The sequence below is a fragment of the Phyllostomus discolor genome, chromosome 8, assembly GCF_004126475.2.
Source record: "Phyllostomus discolor isolate MPI-MPIP mPhyDis1 chromosome 8, mPhyDis1.pri.v3, whole genome shotgun sequence".
Classification (NCBI taxonomy): Eukaryota; Metazoa; Chordata; class Mammalia; order Chiroptera; family Phyllostomidae; genus Phyllostomus; species Phyllostomus discolor.
In genome coordinates, this window is record NC_040910.2 from 103570814 (window position 1) to 103586278 (window position 15465).

Sequence of the window (15465 nt, forward strand, 5' to 3'; positions counted from 1 at the left end):
GTTTGTAAAATATTCAAAGTACAAAGTGATAGAAGCAATCGAAGGCACATTTGAGGGACAGACACTGAAGCTACATCTATTGTTAAGTGCTGTTCCTGAAGGTGAGCTCCGAATACACACACACACACACACACACACACACGTAATACATTTTCAATACCTGAATTGCTTTTATACTATGTACTGTTCTTAATTAAAATTATCCTCTTAGCATTTAACACCTGTGGCTTTTCCTACTAAATAAGTAGTAATGCTATTATACATATAATATAAAAAATCGTTCCCTAACCCACACTCCTAATTCCCCCCCTCCCATAATGAAGACAATTGGCTGAATATAAAATAAAAATCTAAAACCATGAATATAATTATGGTCAAAGGCACCTAGCCTCAAACAGTGACACAAATAAGAGACCTTTGTCAGAGTATCTAATTTAAGATGGTAACACTTCAGAAGAGAATACCATACCTCGAACTGTGTGACAGCAGCATAGCGCACCTCTCCGGAAGGGGTAGTATATTTACTTCTATAGAAACCTTTCATTTTGTCATTCAGCTCTCCAACAAAATCTATCTTTAAGGTTCCTGTACCTGTGATTGAAGACAAATAAAAACCATGTTTAGGGAAATGTTAATAAGTACAAGTTATCAAAAATATGTCCTTAAGACACTAATTTGGCTGGTATTTACAATGTTTAAATCAATTCTTCCTTTCTCAAATACTCCTCTTGGCAATGGAGAGAATACAGTGTTTTATTATAGTATAAGTCAGATTAATCTTTTTTTCCCCTAAATTTTATTTTAATTATTGTTCCAGTACAGTTTTCTGTCCATTACTCCCATCCCAGCCCACCCCTCAAGACTAATCTTAAAGTAAACCCTAAAGTCATGTTTAGGGTGGGTAACTGCTTAGATAGTTCTTTAATGTTATTAACTTTGTCTCAAATTACCAATACATAAAGATAAAAACAGGAATGAACATTTATTATTAAATGTACAACATGCTATTATGTTTTAAAAGCATTTATAAACTTGGAAGTAGGTATTGTCTCCATATTTACAGATGAGGAAACTGAGGCTGAAAAGTTAAATAACTTGTCCAAGGTCACACAGTTAAGTAACAAGAATGAGGTAAAAATTTAGGCCTATTTAATCCGAAATTCATGCTCCCTGCCAATTTTACCATGTAAATTTGTCCTTTTAGACAATTTCATGCCAATACCTCTGTCATTAAGATGAGACCCTATCTGTTCAATCCAAATGGAACACTGATTCCATACTTTTGTAAGGAACTATAGGAAATACCAATGATTTGATCATCAAAACAGCATTAAAAAATCTCTTATAGTCATTTAAATCATTTGAACTGTGATATTAAAGAAATACATTTTAATCAATAATTATTAAGTATGAATAAAAATGAGTGTTTAACTTGAGTATATATTCTATTGTTGTACAAGAGTAAAATCAATTCAGACAAAATGGGACTTTTTCTTGAGTATATATAGTACTTTCTTCCATAACAGAAAAAAAATTATCTAGTAGTGATCTACTAGATTCAGATGAACGACAAAACAATAATCCCATCCTACATTTTATAAATCAAGTCACAAAAACCCCAGAAAAATGTGTCTTTGTAAATGATCCTCTGAAGTGCCTGCATGTAACAGGATCTAGAGAGTGGGTGTGGAACGAGTCAGAGACGGAGGGCTGCAGAGTCACTAGCCAATCAAACCCAAAGTGCTGTAACTGTTGGTTTTGGAATGCTGTGGAACGACACTGACGTATGCTCCTGGATGTTCACAAAGTCAAACCTTCACATTCTAAAATTGAATTTGCTTTTCGGAAAGGCCCCAAAGTCACAGAATCCAAGTCTACAGAATAAGTGAATGACAAACTGCAAAACATTTCTGGATGAAACACTAAGTGTGTCTATGAAGTGAAACTGATGATTTTTTATGTGCCACAAATAGGTTCTGAAAGTAATTTCAAGAGAAAATTTCAGACTTTTGCACCAAAGTCATAACTAAAGAAGTGCTACATTCTTAAAATAATCATGCTGAAAAAAAAAAACTCAATTGAAGCTCAACTGAACGGACATTATTTTCTAAAAATCAGACATTCTGTCTGAAGGGGACAATGAACACTTTTTTCTTTTAAAAAAAATGATAGATTACTGAACGGTAAATATGAACAAAGTAAAAGAGTCTGAAAGAATTCTAAAGCGGCTGATAGTAAAGCTTTCACTGTAAAGAACACAATCATTCTCTGTTCTTAGGAATTCACTGGTTTTTTTAAAGCAGATAAAATCACATTTACAAGAAACATCTAATAGATTATAAAAACCCACTCTCTCTTATGTTATAATTCCCTAAGTAGAATTGGTAAGTCTGTTTTCACTAAGTCAAGTGTTAAGGTGTCTGTTATATAACTCATATTCCACAGTAAATCTACTTTCGACTTTTCCTATTTGGAATAAAACTCATAACTAAATAAGAAAGGCTGCTTACACTTTTACTCGGTTTTAAATCTCCAAGGCCATCAAACCATAACAAGATATTGACAGTGACCACTTCCAAAAGTGGCATACTAAACAAAATACAAAGTATTGGGAAGGGTTATTACCTGAAATTCAAACAAAACACAAGTTAAAATTTTTTTAAAAATCATTAATAAATTTAGTGTCACATTGTACAATACTAATTACAAAGTATTTACTATTAATATAGTAGAATTTTAGGGCAAGAACAAAAGAAAAAAGGACTCCTCAATTTCACTTATCAAATTTATACCCCATTGAAAAACTGATTGCCAGGTCATCTGCTTTTATACCTATTTATACATTTAATTTACAGTGCTTCCTCAAATTATATACAATATTTCAATATTCAGTATTTGTCTGCTTGGGATGGTAACCTTTTAAAAACATACAATGAGCTCATTTATAAATTAAACAACTGAAAAACTGGGACTTCCACCAAAAAATTTTGTTTAGCATTTATGAGAGTATAATTGTTGTAAAAGCCGAGGTAGATCATGAAATATTTTTTAAAAAATTTAATGAGTTACTAAATGTTATAAAATCAAAGACAGACTATTCAAACAGGGAGTAAAGGTCTTTGCCTTGTCACCGCTCCTTACGATCCTCTTTTTCACTCTTCAAAATGTTAATATCTTCTGGAGTTTCTCCACAGAAATGCCACTCTAGTGGGTCCTTAACCACTGATTCCGAGGTTGTTAGGTCTTACAAAGATTACGGTAACTTAACCACTATCCTACAATGGTGCCAATTTCAGAAAAGATCTTTTACTTAGCGATATCAGAGTTGACATGGCTATTAAGTTTGATGAGGCTAAACATAAAGGTTACTAATGTCCTCCTAATATATATTCAATATTTACTCCATTACCAGAAAATAGATTGTACAACCTGTACAATTTTGAGAAAGTAAGGACTTCATTCTTAAAGCAAAGAATGACTGGGTAACTTTGTCTGAAAGAATCTTTTAAACAGATATTTATAGATATTCATAATTCACTATAGGAACATCTACAAATAAGATACTTTTAAAATTCTAACTTGTATCAGTTACTTATTTATATTGTTATATTACCTAAAAATCTCCAAAACTCTGTCAAATTATAGTATACTAAAGGTCACAACTTTTCCTGACTTGTTCCTGGAATATTATGTGTGGCATGCTAACTTCTGCATTTTTAAACAGTATGTATACAAATGCTTATAAAAGCATGCTATAGCTTTGAAAAGATATAGAGGAAACTGACCGCATCTGAGGAGTGGAGCTGAGAGATGAAGACAGGGATATCAGGGCAGACAAATTTTCACTACACAGCATTTGAATCTCACACCACGTCCATGTATTTATTATATAGTGCTTGAGTTTAAATCCAGGCTCTGCTGTTTACTAGCTGTGGACCTTGGGCAAGTTATTTAAGTTATTTAAACCATTTCTGTGCCTTAGTTTCTTTATCTATCAAGTTGACTGAATAGATTACATCTCAAAAAGGATTTAAATAAATTAGGATTTGTGATGCACATCTGCCAGTACCTAGCACAGATTAAGCATGCAATAGATACATGTGTACATTATACACATACACATATATACAGATGCACATACCACACACACACACATCATCAGGGAGTTTCTGTCTATTCTTACCCAGTCAATTCTAATAAATACATTCTGGCTTCTTTTGATAAATATAGCAGCTTTAACTTCTTTGATTTAATAAATGGTGCTGTCATATTTCCTAATGTTGAACTGAATCTATGGTATCTTTTCTTTTTAAATACATCTTAGGTTTAGGTATCTTCTTGGACTATTGAAAACCCAGTTTTTAAATATTTTTGCTTCTCTCTTCATTTTTTATTTCATTAATTTCTGCTTTTAAATCTTCTACTTTCTTGAAGTTACCTGTTCTTTATGTCTAACTTTGATCTTGATGCTTAGCTAATTAATATTTAGTCATTCTTAGCTAAGTATCCACTCTGAGTAATGTTTTACCTCCATCCCACATGTTTTGGTATGTAATAATTTCATTACTCAGTTCTAAAAATTTTCTAATTTCCATAACAAGTCTTCTTTGACTCATTAATTTTCAGAGATTTAATTTTTCCAAATATGAGAAGCAATTTTGTTTCTCTTTTGCTACTGACTTTAATCTTTTCACAATGTGAACACAGAATGTAGTATATAATGATACAGATTTAAAATTTCTAAAGATTTTATTTTGTATCTATCAAGGTAATAGTTCATAGCTTATAACTCATAGTACTACAGGCTTACATATATAACCAGCAGGCTCCTGCCTAATGGTACCCTACTCTTCACAACACTGCCTAGAGTAGCAACTCTGATTTCTAAGTATCTTGTTTATATAGCTATTTCTTCATTGTTCAATTTTTTTTTAAAGACAGCTTTTAAAAAAAGATTTTATTTATTTATTTTTAGAGAGAGGGGAAAGGAGGGAGAGAAACATCAATGTGTAGTTGCCTCTTGCATACCACTCACCAGGGACCTGGCCTGCAACCCAGGATTGTGCCCTGACTGGGAACCGACTCAGCGACTCTTTGGTTTGCAGGCCGGCACTCAATCCCCTGAGCCATACCAGCTGGGGCTTCATTGTTCAGTTTCATACATTACTTTCTTCTTACTATTGAAAGTGAAGTTTTTGGTTAAATTACATCTCCCACTCCTACATCTTTTTTTTTTTAAAGGAAGTCTTTTATTTTTTAAAAGATTTATTTATTTTTTTTAGAAAGAGGGGAAGGGAGGGACAAGAGGGAGAGAAACATCAATGTGTGATTGCCTCTCACATGGCCCCCACTGTGGACCTGGCCTGCAACCCAGGCACGTGCCCTAACTGGGAATTGAACCAGCGACCCTTTGGTTTGCAACCCATGCTCAATGCACTGAGCTACACCAGCCAGGGCTCCCACATCTTTTAAAAAGAATTAAATATTTTCTGCCCTTACAAATCTAAAAATATATGTATTGTATATTAAATTCAGTTTGGATAAGCATGGAATTCTAGGTTGAAAACCACATTCTCATAATTTTAGAGGAATGGCTTCATTAGAGTCTAGTTTCCATTGTTCCTGATGGCAGTAAGTCTACTGCTATTTCGAACCCCAAACTTTGAAGGTAATCTGCTAGCCTTCCCTTATTCCTCTCAGCCCTTCGCATGGGGTAGAAACTGTTTGAGAGCCTCACTTTATCCCTGAAAGTTCTAAAATTTGCTCTGGTGTACAACTTTTTACATTTATTGGGTTAGTCCATCTCAATGTTATATCTTTTCAGACTGAAGTTCCTGTCTTATCAGTTCAAAGAAATTTCTTGTTTTGTGCCTTTAATAATTTCCTCTTCCTATTCTCTCTGTCTCTCTTTTTCAGTTGTTGGATCTGCTAGACTGGTCCTCAAATCTCCCTACTTTTTGGAAGATTTCCCTATTTCATCTTCCAAAACTTCTACTGGATTCTTTATTTCTATTATATTGTAATTTTCAAAAGACTTCTTGCTCTTATTCTTTCTGTTTGAATGTATTTGTGCCCTTTCCTTGTTTAATGAATATAATATTAACAATATCTAAGGATATTAATTCACTTGGTTTTTCTGAGAATTTCATTTGTTTTTGCTTTTCCCAAGTTCCCATACTTCTAGTATACTTATTATTTTGCTTTTTGTTCTATCTTTCATATTAGAAGTTTCATCAAATGTCTGGTAATTGTTGCCCCAGTGACTTTAGACTTGGACATGCTACTTGCTTTGGTGAAGAAAATGTGAATGAGCCCCGGCTGGTGTGGCTCCATGGACTGAGTGCCAGCCTGGGAACCAAAGGGTCACTGGTTTGATTCCCAGTCTAGGGCACATGCCTGGGTTTTGGTTCAGGTCCGTGGTGGTGGGCACGCTAGAGGCAACCACACACTGATGTTTCTTTCCCTCTTGTTTTCCCTCCCTTCTCCTCTTTAAAAATAAGTAAAATCTTAAAAAAAAAAAAAAAAAAGAAAATGTGAATGCACATCGTGTACACCATCCATGTGGAAGCTTCAAATGTCTTTGTGATTTGGCTCTCTCCTCATCCCTGAACTTCTCTGACCTCCGCCACGTGAGAGAACAGCATGCTACCAATCACAGCTGCTCACTACAGACCCTGGAACAAGGAGACCTGTGAGCTGAGTGGAGCTCCGTCAAGTCGGCAATATGGCTGCAGAGGATCACTAATCCTCACAGGACCGTGTATAAGCAAACAATATTTGTTGTAAGCCACTGAGATTTGTCGTCCCATTTTGGGGTTAAAATACACACACACACACACACACACACACACAGAATACTTCTAAAAGGATTCACCAAACAATAGAAGTGAAAGGTCAGAGAGGGAATCTCAATTTTTGTTTTATTTTTGGGTGCTAATACATGTTCATGGCAAAACATTTGTCTTTATAATAATGTCATATAAAAAAATCCTAGCTAGAAAAAGGCATAATGAAAGGTCATTAAGAGCCCTGAATAAAAGACACCTTGGACAATTAAAGTTTTCTCTAAAGATACTTTTATATTAAGGTAATATATTCTCAGTTTAAGAATTATGGGAACCAGAGAAAGGTATAAATAAGAATAAAAAATCTCCAATTATGTCAACAACCAGACACAATTTTATTTTTACCATTTCAGAGATATGATTCATCATCCTGTATATGTAATTCTGTATTCTGCTTTTTAATTTTATATTATAATAAGCACTTTACAGTGTTAAGAATTCACAAACCTCATTTTTAATTGCTATATATTCCACCATACAGACATGTCATAGCTTAATTATTTCCTTAGTGTTGGACAAACACATTAATTCCAGTTTCTTCTACATTAAGTAATGTCTCAGGAGTCATTTCCAGGCATAAAGCCTCTCCTGTATTTATGATTTTTCTTTAGGATATATTCCTATTACCAGAATTGCTAGGTCAAAAGACATGAACATGTTAAGTTCTTTTGAGACATGCAGCCAGGCTGCTTCTAAATAAATTATATGGATTTACACTCCACCAATAACATCAAGGCAGCCACATCATCGAGAATCCTTATAGGATAGTAAAAAACTAGTGTATCAGTAACTGGTTTGATATTTCTCATTACTAGGAAGCTGAGTATCTCTTCACATGTTTATCAGACATTCATATTTTCTTTCATATAAATTATCTGTTGCTTTACATTTGCTCATCAATCAAAATCTTAGGGTTTTACCAAGAGATTTGTATATAATTTTTCTTTCTATATTAACCTTGGAAAGTGTTCTATTTTCTTTGTGGTTTTATACCTAATAATAATAACATATCAAAATCTTTCCTTCCATGCCCTGGCTAGCATAATATTTATCTAGTCTCTAGTTGTATATCAAAACATCTGTGGGATATTCATCTTAGAGATTTGGATTCAATTAGTAAAAGATGGAGCTAGGTAAATGTATTTTTTAGATTACATTTATTGGGATGACACTGATTAATAAAATTGGTAAATGTATTTTTAAAAAGCTGAGACTGAAAAGGTGAAAAACAATGCATTACGTTCTAAGGTAGAATGAGAATGAGTTTTAGGTCTTTTCTTTCTCTCTCTTTTTATTTCTGGGTGATCCAAAAGTTGCACTGAACCTGACTGTGATCTTAGAACATGAGGGGCGGTCCTGGCCAGGTAGCTCAGTTGGCCAGAATGTCATCCCGATACCTCGAGGCTGTGGATTGGATCTGTGGTCAGGGCGCATACAAGAATTAACCAATGAATGCATAAATATAGGTGGAACAACAAATGTTTCTCTCTCTCTCTCTCAAATCAATAAAAAACTAAAAAAAACACCCCAAAACCCCAAAAAACAAAACATGAAGGGAAAACGTAGCATACAATATTTCTCTGGAGGAAGAAGTAAGATGCCATTATTCATCATGAAACTTTACAAAAGCCTCGTCTCTTACCTGGTTGGAGAGTACTAGGAAAAGATAAGGTGACTTTTTCATCTTCATTCTGATAATTAAATCCTGTAGCATGTATTTCTGGAATGAAAAAAATTTTACAATAAACCTGACTGAACTAATAAGATCAAATGTAGACTACAGCAATTAACATTTTCAAGAGTAAAATTTCTACTGAAACCAAATATTCTTAATTAAATAAAGTTCCTACTTATAAGAGTATCATTTCAAACTAACCTATTTAAGGATATAATGTGACTACATTAAATATGCTCCTTAAAAACAATCCCTATACTTCCTATTACATTAATTCACAAAGCTGTATGATACAAACGAAATGGGGCTTACAAATGTGAAAAGATTTTCTACCAGATTCTCAGGACTGCTTCATTCTTACCTGTGTGTCAATATTGCTGTCTATGTTTTAGTCTTATTCATAAACATTTGAAGACGGAGAAAACTGCTGAGCTTTCGGTGTTAGAGATGCCATCAATGAACATTATATTTCCCACCCAAAGATAGGTAACAACTCTAAGACATAAATCATACTAACTTCCAGTAAAATTCTTTATACATTTTACAGAAATAAAAAGGTGGAAACAGTCATGTGGGTTAAATTAAGACCACCATTTGCTCTCTACCAGGAGTGAGAAGAGACTGCTTATTTGACAGCAACTTCAGAAAACTTAATTGACACTTTAGGGAAAGCTAAACCGATGAACTTCTAATCATCTTACATCCGCATCCCAGATGAAAATCAGCCAAGAGGTAGGCTTAAGAAACACAGGAGATGTTCAACATCATTAACTTTCAGGGAAATGCAAGTCAAAACCATAGTGAGATACCAGCTCACAACCACTAGTTTGAAAATACTAATAAATAATAGTAGTAATAAAAAGATAACAGTCAGTATAAGGGAGGATGTACACAAACTGGAACCCTCACACATTGCTTGATGGTAATGTACAGTACGGCTGCTTTGAAAAACAGTCTGGCAATTCCTCAAAAGATCAAATACAGAGTTATCAATATGACTCAGCAATTCCACACTTAGGTATACATCCAAGAGAAGTGAATACCTATATTGATACAAAGGTTCATAGTAGCATTATTTGTAATAACCAAAGCGGAAACAACCCGAATGCTCACCAATTCATGAACAGAGCAAATGTGGTATACAACCAATATTATTTGACAACAAAAGAAATGGAGTGCTGATATATGCTACGATATGGATACCCACTGAAAACATTATGCTACATAAAAAAAAAAAGAAACAAAAGGCCACATATTTTTAAGAAATGTCCAGAATAGACAAATCTACAGAGACAAAAAAATAGATTAGTGGTTACCTAGGGCTGATACATTAGTGACTGAGGGGAAATGGGAAGTGACTGGTCATAGGTGCCTTCCTTTGGGTATGATGAAAATGTTCTAAAAGTGATTCTGGTGATAATCACACAACTCTGAACATACTAAAAACCACTGAACTGTACACCTTAAAAGAATGTGATTCTTAAAAGAATGTGATGTATGGGATGTGAATTATATCTCAATAAAACTGTTATTAAAAGAGAGAGGTAGTCTCATCAGCCACAGGCTTGGTTTGATACAGGATAACAGTGATTCAGATTTAATAACATTTTATGAGCCAGACAAGATGCTCACAATTCATTCTTTTTTTATGAATCACCCAAAGACTGAATTTCCAATGTTTCTAATATCACTATGGTTCAAATGTCATTATAAAGCCAAATCTTTGCAAAACCAATAAGAAACTATAATTTCAGATTTCAAAAGAACTTTAATGAATTACCACTCATTTCACAGATGAAGAAAATGAGGTATATAAAGTAAATGACTTGCCTAAAGTCACACAGCAGGAATAGAACTAAGTTCCCTTCCTACTACTATTGTCAAAATTCTTTCTATTAGTGCAAGCTAGCTCCTAAATTTGAAGAGAAACTCAAGACTTGGTATATACACAATACTGATGAACTATCTACTGGAACAATGACTTTTGCTGGCAAAACCAAGATCTTTGCTCTGATTCCCTAAAATTATACTTAGCCTATAAGAAAGTCAAGAATCACCTCAACGCATAGGAATGTACCTTTCTCCAGTGTGGTAATGCAACCCATCCCTGAGAAGCTGGTCAGGGAGAATTCTCTTTTTGTGTGTGAAGGGCAGGGCACCCTGGAATGGGTTTGCCCACGAGAGGGGGCCCATTTTTAAATATATACATACATAAATAGAATGTACCTTTCCGACTAATATAAAACGGCATTATCATAATTCTGAATTATTGTGATCCAAGACCATCTCTATAAAGGTTTACTAAAGCTAACTTTTTACAAATGCACAAAAAAGCTTCAAACTGGTAAAAAATGAAAACAGAAAAACAAAAGAACAGCAGTTTTTAAATTGAAACAATCAAGTATTCTATTGCTAGATTCCATTTTACAGCACATGTGATTCTTCTATTACTTGGATCGATCTATTTTGGGCAGATAAAAAATAAAAGATTCAAGAATTGCTTACAGTAAAGCTCTCACTTTGGCTATTTAAAAAAAAAAGGTAGATTTAAAGCCAAACAACAGTAATTACATTAATGTAGGTGGATTAACGACTTTATTTAGAAAACAAAGATTTTCAGAATGGAACAATAAAGGAAAAAAAGTACAATGAGCTAGTTATATGAGATATACCTAAAACATACAGATTTGGAATGCATGAAGGTAAAGGTGAAAAAATATGACATGCACCCTGGCTGGCATGGCTCAGTGGTTGAGTGCCAGCCTGCAAACCAAAGGGTCACCAGTTCGATTCCCAGTCAGGGTACATGCCTGGGTTGCAGGCCACGTCTCTGGCGGGGAACACACATTGATTTTTCTCTTCTTCTCTTTCTCCCTCCCTGCCCTTCTCTAACAAAAATAAATAAAATCTTTTTAAAATGACATGCAAACAACAATAATTTATAAAATAAGACAAAAGGGAAAAATCAGCCTTGGCTGGTATGGCTCAGTGGATTGAGTGCCAACCTGTGACCAAAGCATCACCATTTCAATTCCCAGTTAGGGCACATGCCTGGGTTGCAGGCCAGGTCCCTAGTAGGGGGCTTGTGAGAGGCAACCACACATTGATGTTTCTCTTCCTCCATTTCTCCCTCCCTTCCCTTCTCTCTAAAAAATAAATAAAATCTTTAAAAAAGGGAAAAATCAGTAAAAATAAAGATTTATGCAAAATCAATAAACATGACTTAATAATACATATACAAAATATTATATCCAATAACTACAGAACCATATTCTTTTCAAACATATGCAAACATTTAAAAAATTTACCCTACCTGGAGCCATAAAGCAAGTCTTAAACTCTAAAGTATTAAAATCATGTACTGTGTTCACTGACCATAATACAATTAGAACTAGAAAACCTCCAGGTACATCTAAACATTTCATGGATCAAAGATCAGGAAATATTTTGAATAAAATGATAAAAAATACTTCATATCAAAAAATGTGGAAGCAGATCAGTGGTTGCCTGAGGACAGGGGAGAAGAGTAGGAATGGATTACAAAGGGGCATGAGGAAATGTAGGTGTGATGCATGTGTATTATCCCATATTGTACTTATGGGTTCTATGTCAATATTGCATATACCTTCACGTGGCTATTAAAAAAGAAAAGAGCCCTGACCAGAGTAGCTCAGTCAGTTGGAATGTCATCCTGCAAACCAAAGGTCATGGGTTCAAATTCAGTCAGATTTGCAGATCCCCACCCCCATCCTCCTGTCAAGACGCGAGTGAGAGGCAACCTATTGATGTTTCTCTCCTGCAAAGATGTTTCTCCCCCTCTTGTTCTCTCTCTCTACAATCAACAGACATGTTGTCGGATGAGAATAAAAAAAGAAGAAGAAAAAAATAAAAGAGCACAAACAGGAGGCAGAGGCGAAGGAGGAGGAGCAGCAGCGGCAATAACAGTCACTACCAGCAGCATTTGCCCTCCCAAACAAATGAAAAAAATGTCTGGGATGCAGCTAAACGCAATAAATTTTTAGGAGGAAAATTTATAGCTTTAAATAAATATACTAGAAGAGTAATTAATAAGCCAAGCATCCACCTCAAGAAGTATTTTTAAAAATTGCAAAACAAATCCCAAGAAAGTAGAAGGAAATAATAAACTGCAGAAGTTCAGGGAATGAAATAAGCATTCAACTGAGGACTTAAAAATCTAAACTTGCATTCAAGGACAGATAAAAAGCTTCCTAGACAAGAAAAAGCTAAAGGAGTTAATCGTCATCAAACCAGTATTACAAGAAATCCTAAAGGGACTTCTCCAAGGCTTCTGCTCAAGGTGGTGAAGGAGGTAAATGCATCATCCCACAACCACATCAAAATTACAATTGGCCCTGGCCGGTGGCTCAGTTGGTTGAGTGTCATCCTGTATGCCAAAAGGTTGTGGGGTCAATCCCTGATCAGGGCACACAACTAGGTTGTGGTTCAGTCCCTTGTTGGGGCAAGTACCAGAGGCAACCAATCGATGTTTCTATCACATCTATGTCTCTTTCTCTCTTTCTCTCTCTCTCAAAAAACAAACAAAAAGCATGATGAAAATCACAAGTAAACTACAGAACAACCATCATTCAGAACCGCCTGAAATCTGGCTAAATGGAAGTCCTACAACTATGGAATTGAAGAAGCCACATTAAGACTGGTAGGAGGGGCAGAGACAAGAAGTAGGCTGGTCCCAAACAGAAGTGTGGCAGTTACAAATCGAGAGGAATGTCTTGGATACGGAGCTCCCCTCTAAGAAATGAGGGGTCCCAGTGCCAGCAAGATAAGTCCCCATAACTTCTGGCTGTGAAAAGCAGTGGGGATTATGTTCGAGTGAGATGGAGGGCTACTGAAGTCTCAGACATTTCTCTTAAAAGGACCATGCCGACTTATTCACTGACCAACTCATTGCCTCTGAGCTCCAGTGCTGGGGCACCAGCTCTAAAGGTGCCAGATACACACATACAAGGAGGAACTGAACTGTCTGGCATCAGGGTGAGGGCTGGAAGGGCAGCTTTCTCCCATATAGAAGTGCTCACATTGGCTATTGCTCATTTTGCTGAACCTTCCCCCTGCAGAGGCAGCAGGTAGGCACCATATCTGGGTTTCCATCAACCAGGCTAACACTATTTGCCCCACTCTGGTGAGTCTCTGAGACCCCACCTTACCCAGCTTGCAGGTCCAACCAAGCCCTTTCCAGTGGTTTTTCCATACAAACAGTCTGTCTAGACTCATGCTATAGACTTTCCTATAATCTCTAACAAGCAGAATCTGGCCTCAGTGTGCCACTCTTGCTAAGCGGTCTTGGTTCACATTTTGTCTGTCTTGGAAACCTTCAACTCCAGCTGAAGTAGCAACCATCTTCAGATTGCTTTATAGCTCAGGCCAGGTGGCCCTGGGTAGGACACAGGTGGTAGCTGGCCTTGGTCTGCACTTCCCAGGAGGCCCCAAAGCCAGTGAATAGCTTCAGACCACAATGAAGCACTACCGAACCACCTACATGAGCAACACACTCAAGGGGAGGACTCGGGGCACCAGAGCCTCATCAAAGTAAGTCTTGCTCCATGAGGTTGACCCCTGTACAGCAGATCCTCTGCTGTGGTCACAGCCAGTCCTCACAGCCAATCTACCTGCGGGTAAATCCTTCCCAATGACATGCCAACAGCAATCAAGACTCAAGTACAATGGGAGGTGCACAGAGACCACACAGGGGTGGTGGTATACCTGAGGCACCCAGCTTAGGTGACCTGGAATACCGTGCCACGCAGCACAAGACGCCTATTACATAAGGCCCTCTACCAAGACCAGGAGACATGGCAGCTCTACCTAACACACAGAAACAAACACAGGGAAGCAACCAAAATGAGGAGACAAAGAAACATGTCCTAAATAAAAGAAGAGAACAAAACTCAAGACAAAGAACTGAACAGAATGTAGATAAACAATCTACCAGACACAGAGTTCAAAACATTGGTTATAAGGATATTCAATGATCTCAGTGAGAATTTCAACAAAAAGATAGGAAACATAAAAATAGAGACAGAAAACATAAAAAAGAACCAGTCAAAAATGAAGAATACAATAACTGAAATAAAAAATAATTACAGGGAATCAACAGTAGAATATATATGCAGAAGATCAAGTCAGCAAATTGGAACATAAGAAAACACCCATCAGAAAAGGAAAAAGAAAAAAGAATTAAAAAAAAAAAAAAAAGAAGTGAGGACAGTTTAAGGAGCCTCTGAGACAACTTTAAGCACACCAACATTCATTAGCCAGAGGAGGAGAGCGAGCATGGAACTGAAAATCTGTCTGGAAAAAAAAAAGAACCCTGGCTGGCGTAGCTCAGTGGATTGAGCGCGGGCTGCAAACCAAAGTGTCGCAGGTTCGATTCCCAACAAGGGTGCATGCCTGGGTTGCAGGCCACAACCCCCCGCAACCGCACATTGACGTTTCTCTCTCTATCTCCCTCCCTTCCCTCTCTAAAAAAAAAATAAAATAAAATAAATAAAATCTTAAAAAGAAAAAATGATGATGGAAACTATCCTGCCAAGGTCAGTGTGACTCAGTTGGTTGAAGCATTGTCCCATAAACTGAGGGGTCATAGGTTCAATACCCAGCCAGGGCACATGCTTGGGTTGTGGGTTTGGTACCTTGTTGCAGTGTATGCGGGAGGGAGACAGCCGGTCAATCAAAGTTTCTCTCTCCCACTTATGTTTCTCTCCCTTTAAAATCAATATGCATGTCCTTGGGTGAGGATTAAAAAAAACCACCCAAACTATCCTAACCTGGTGAAGAAAATAGACATACAAGTCTAGGAAGCACTGAGTCCAAAACAAAATGAACTCTTAGAGGCCCACACCAAGACACATGGTAATTAAAATACCAAAGATTAAAGACAGAATTTCAAAAGCAGCAAGAGAAAGT

General features: G+C 36.2%; 1 protein-coding gene across 2 annotated transcripts in view; it reads right to left on the bottom strand.

Moving 5' to 3' along the window:
* The window catches only part of NPEPPS (aminopeptidase puromycin sensitive), a 65677-nt gene that overhangs the window by 32297 nt on the left and 17915 nt on the right, over positions 1–15465 (bottom strand). Inside the window, exons 2-4 of one of the 2 annotated variants that reach the window (XM_028519044.2) lie at positions 8488–8565; positions 2511–2625; positions 470–591 (exon numbers count right to left, since the gene is read on the bottom strand). In XM_028519044.2, the coding sequence (XP_028374845.1) occupies positions 470–544 (75 nt within the window). In that variant the 5' untranslated portion in view covers positions 545–591; positions 2511–2625; positions 8488–8565. The remainder of the gene's footprint in view (positions 1–469; positions 592–2510; positions 2626–8487; positions 8566–15465) is intronic. The other variant, XM_028519041.2, reaches the window with a different exon arrangement.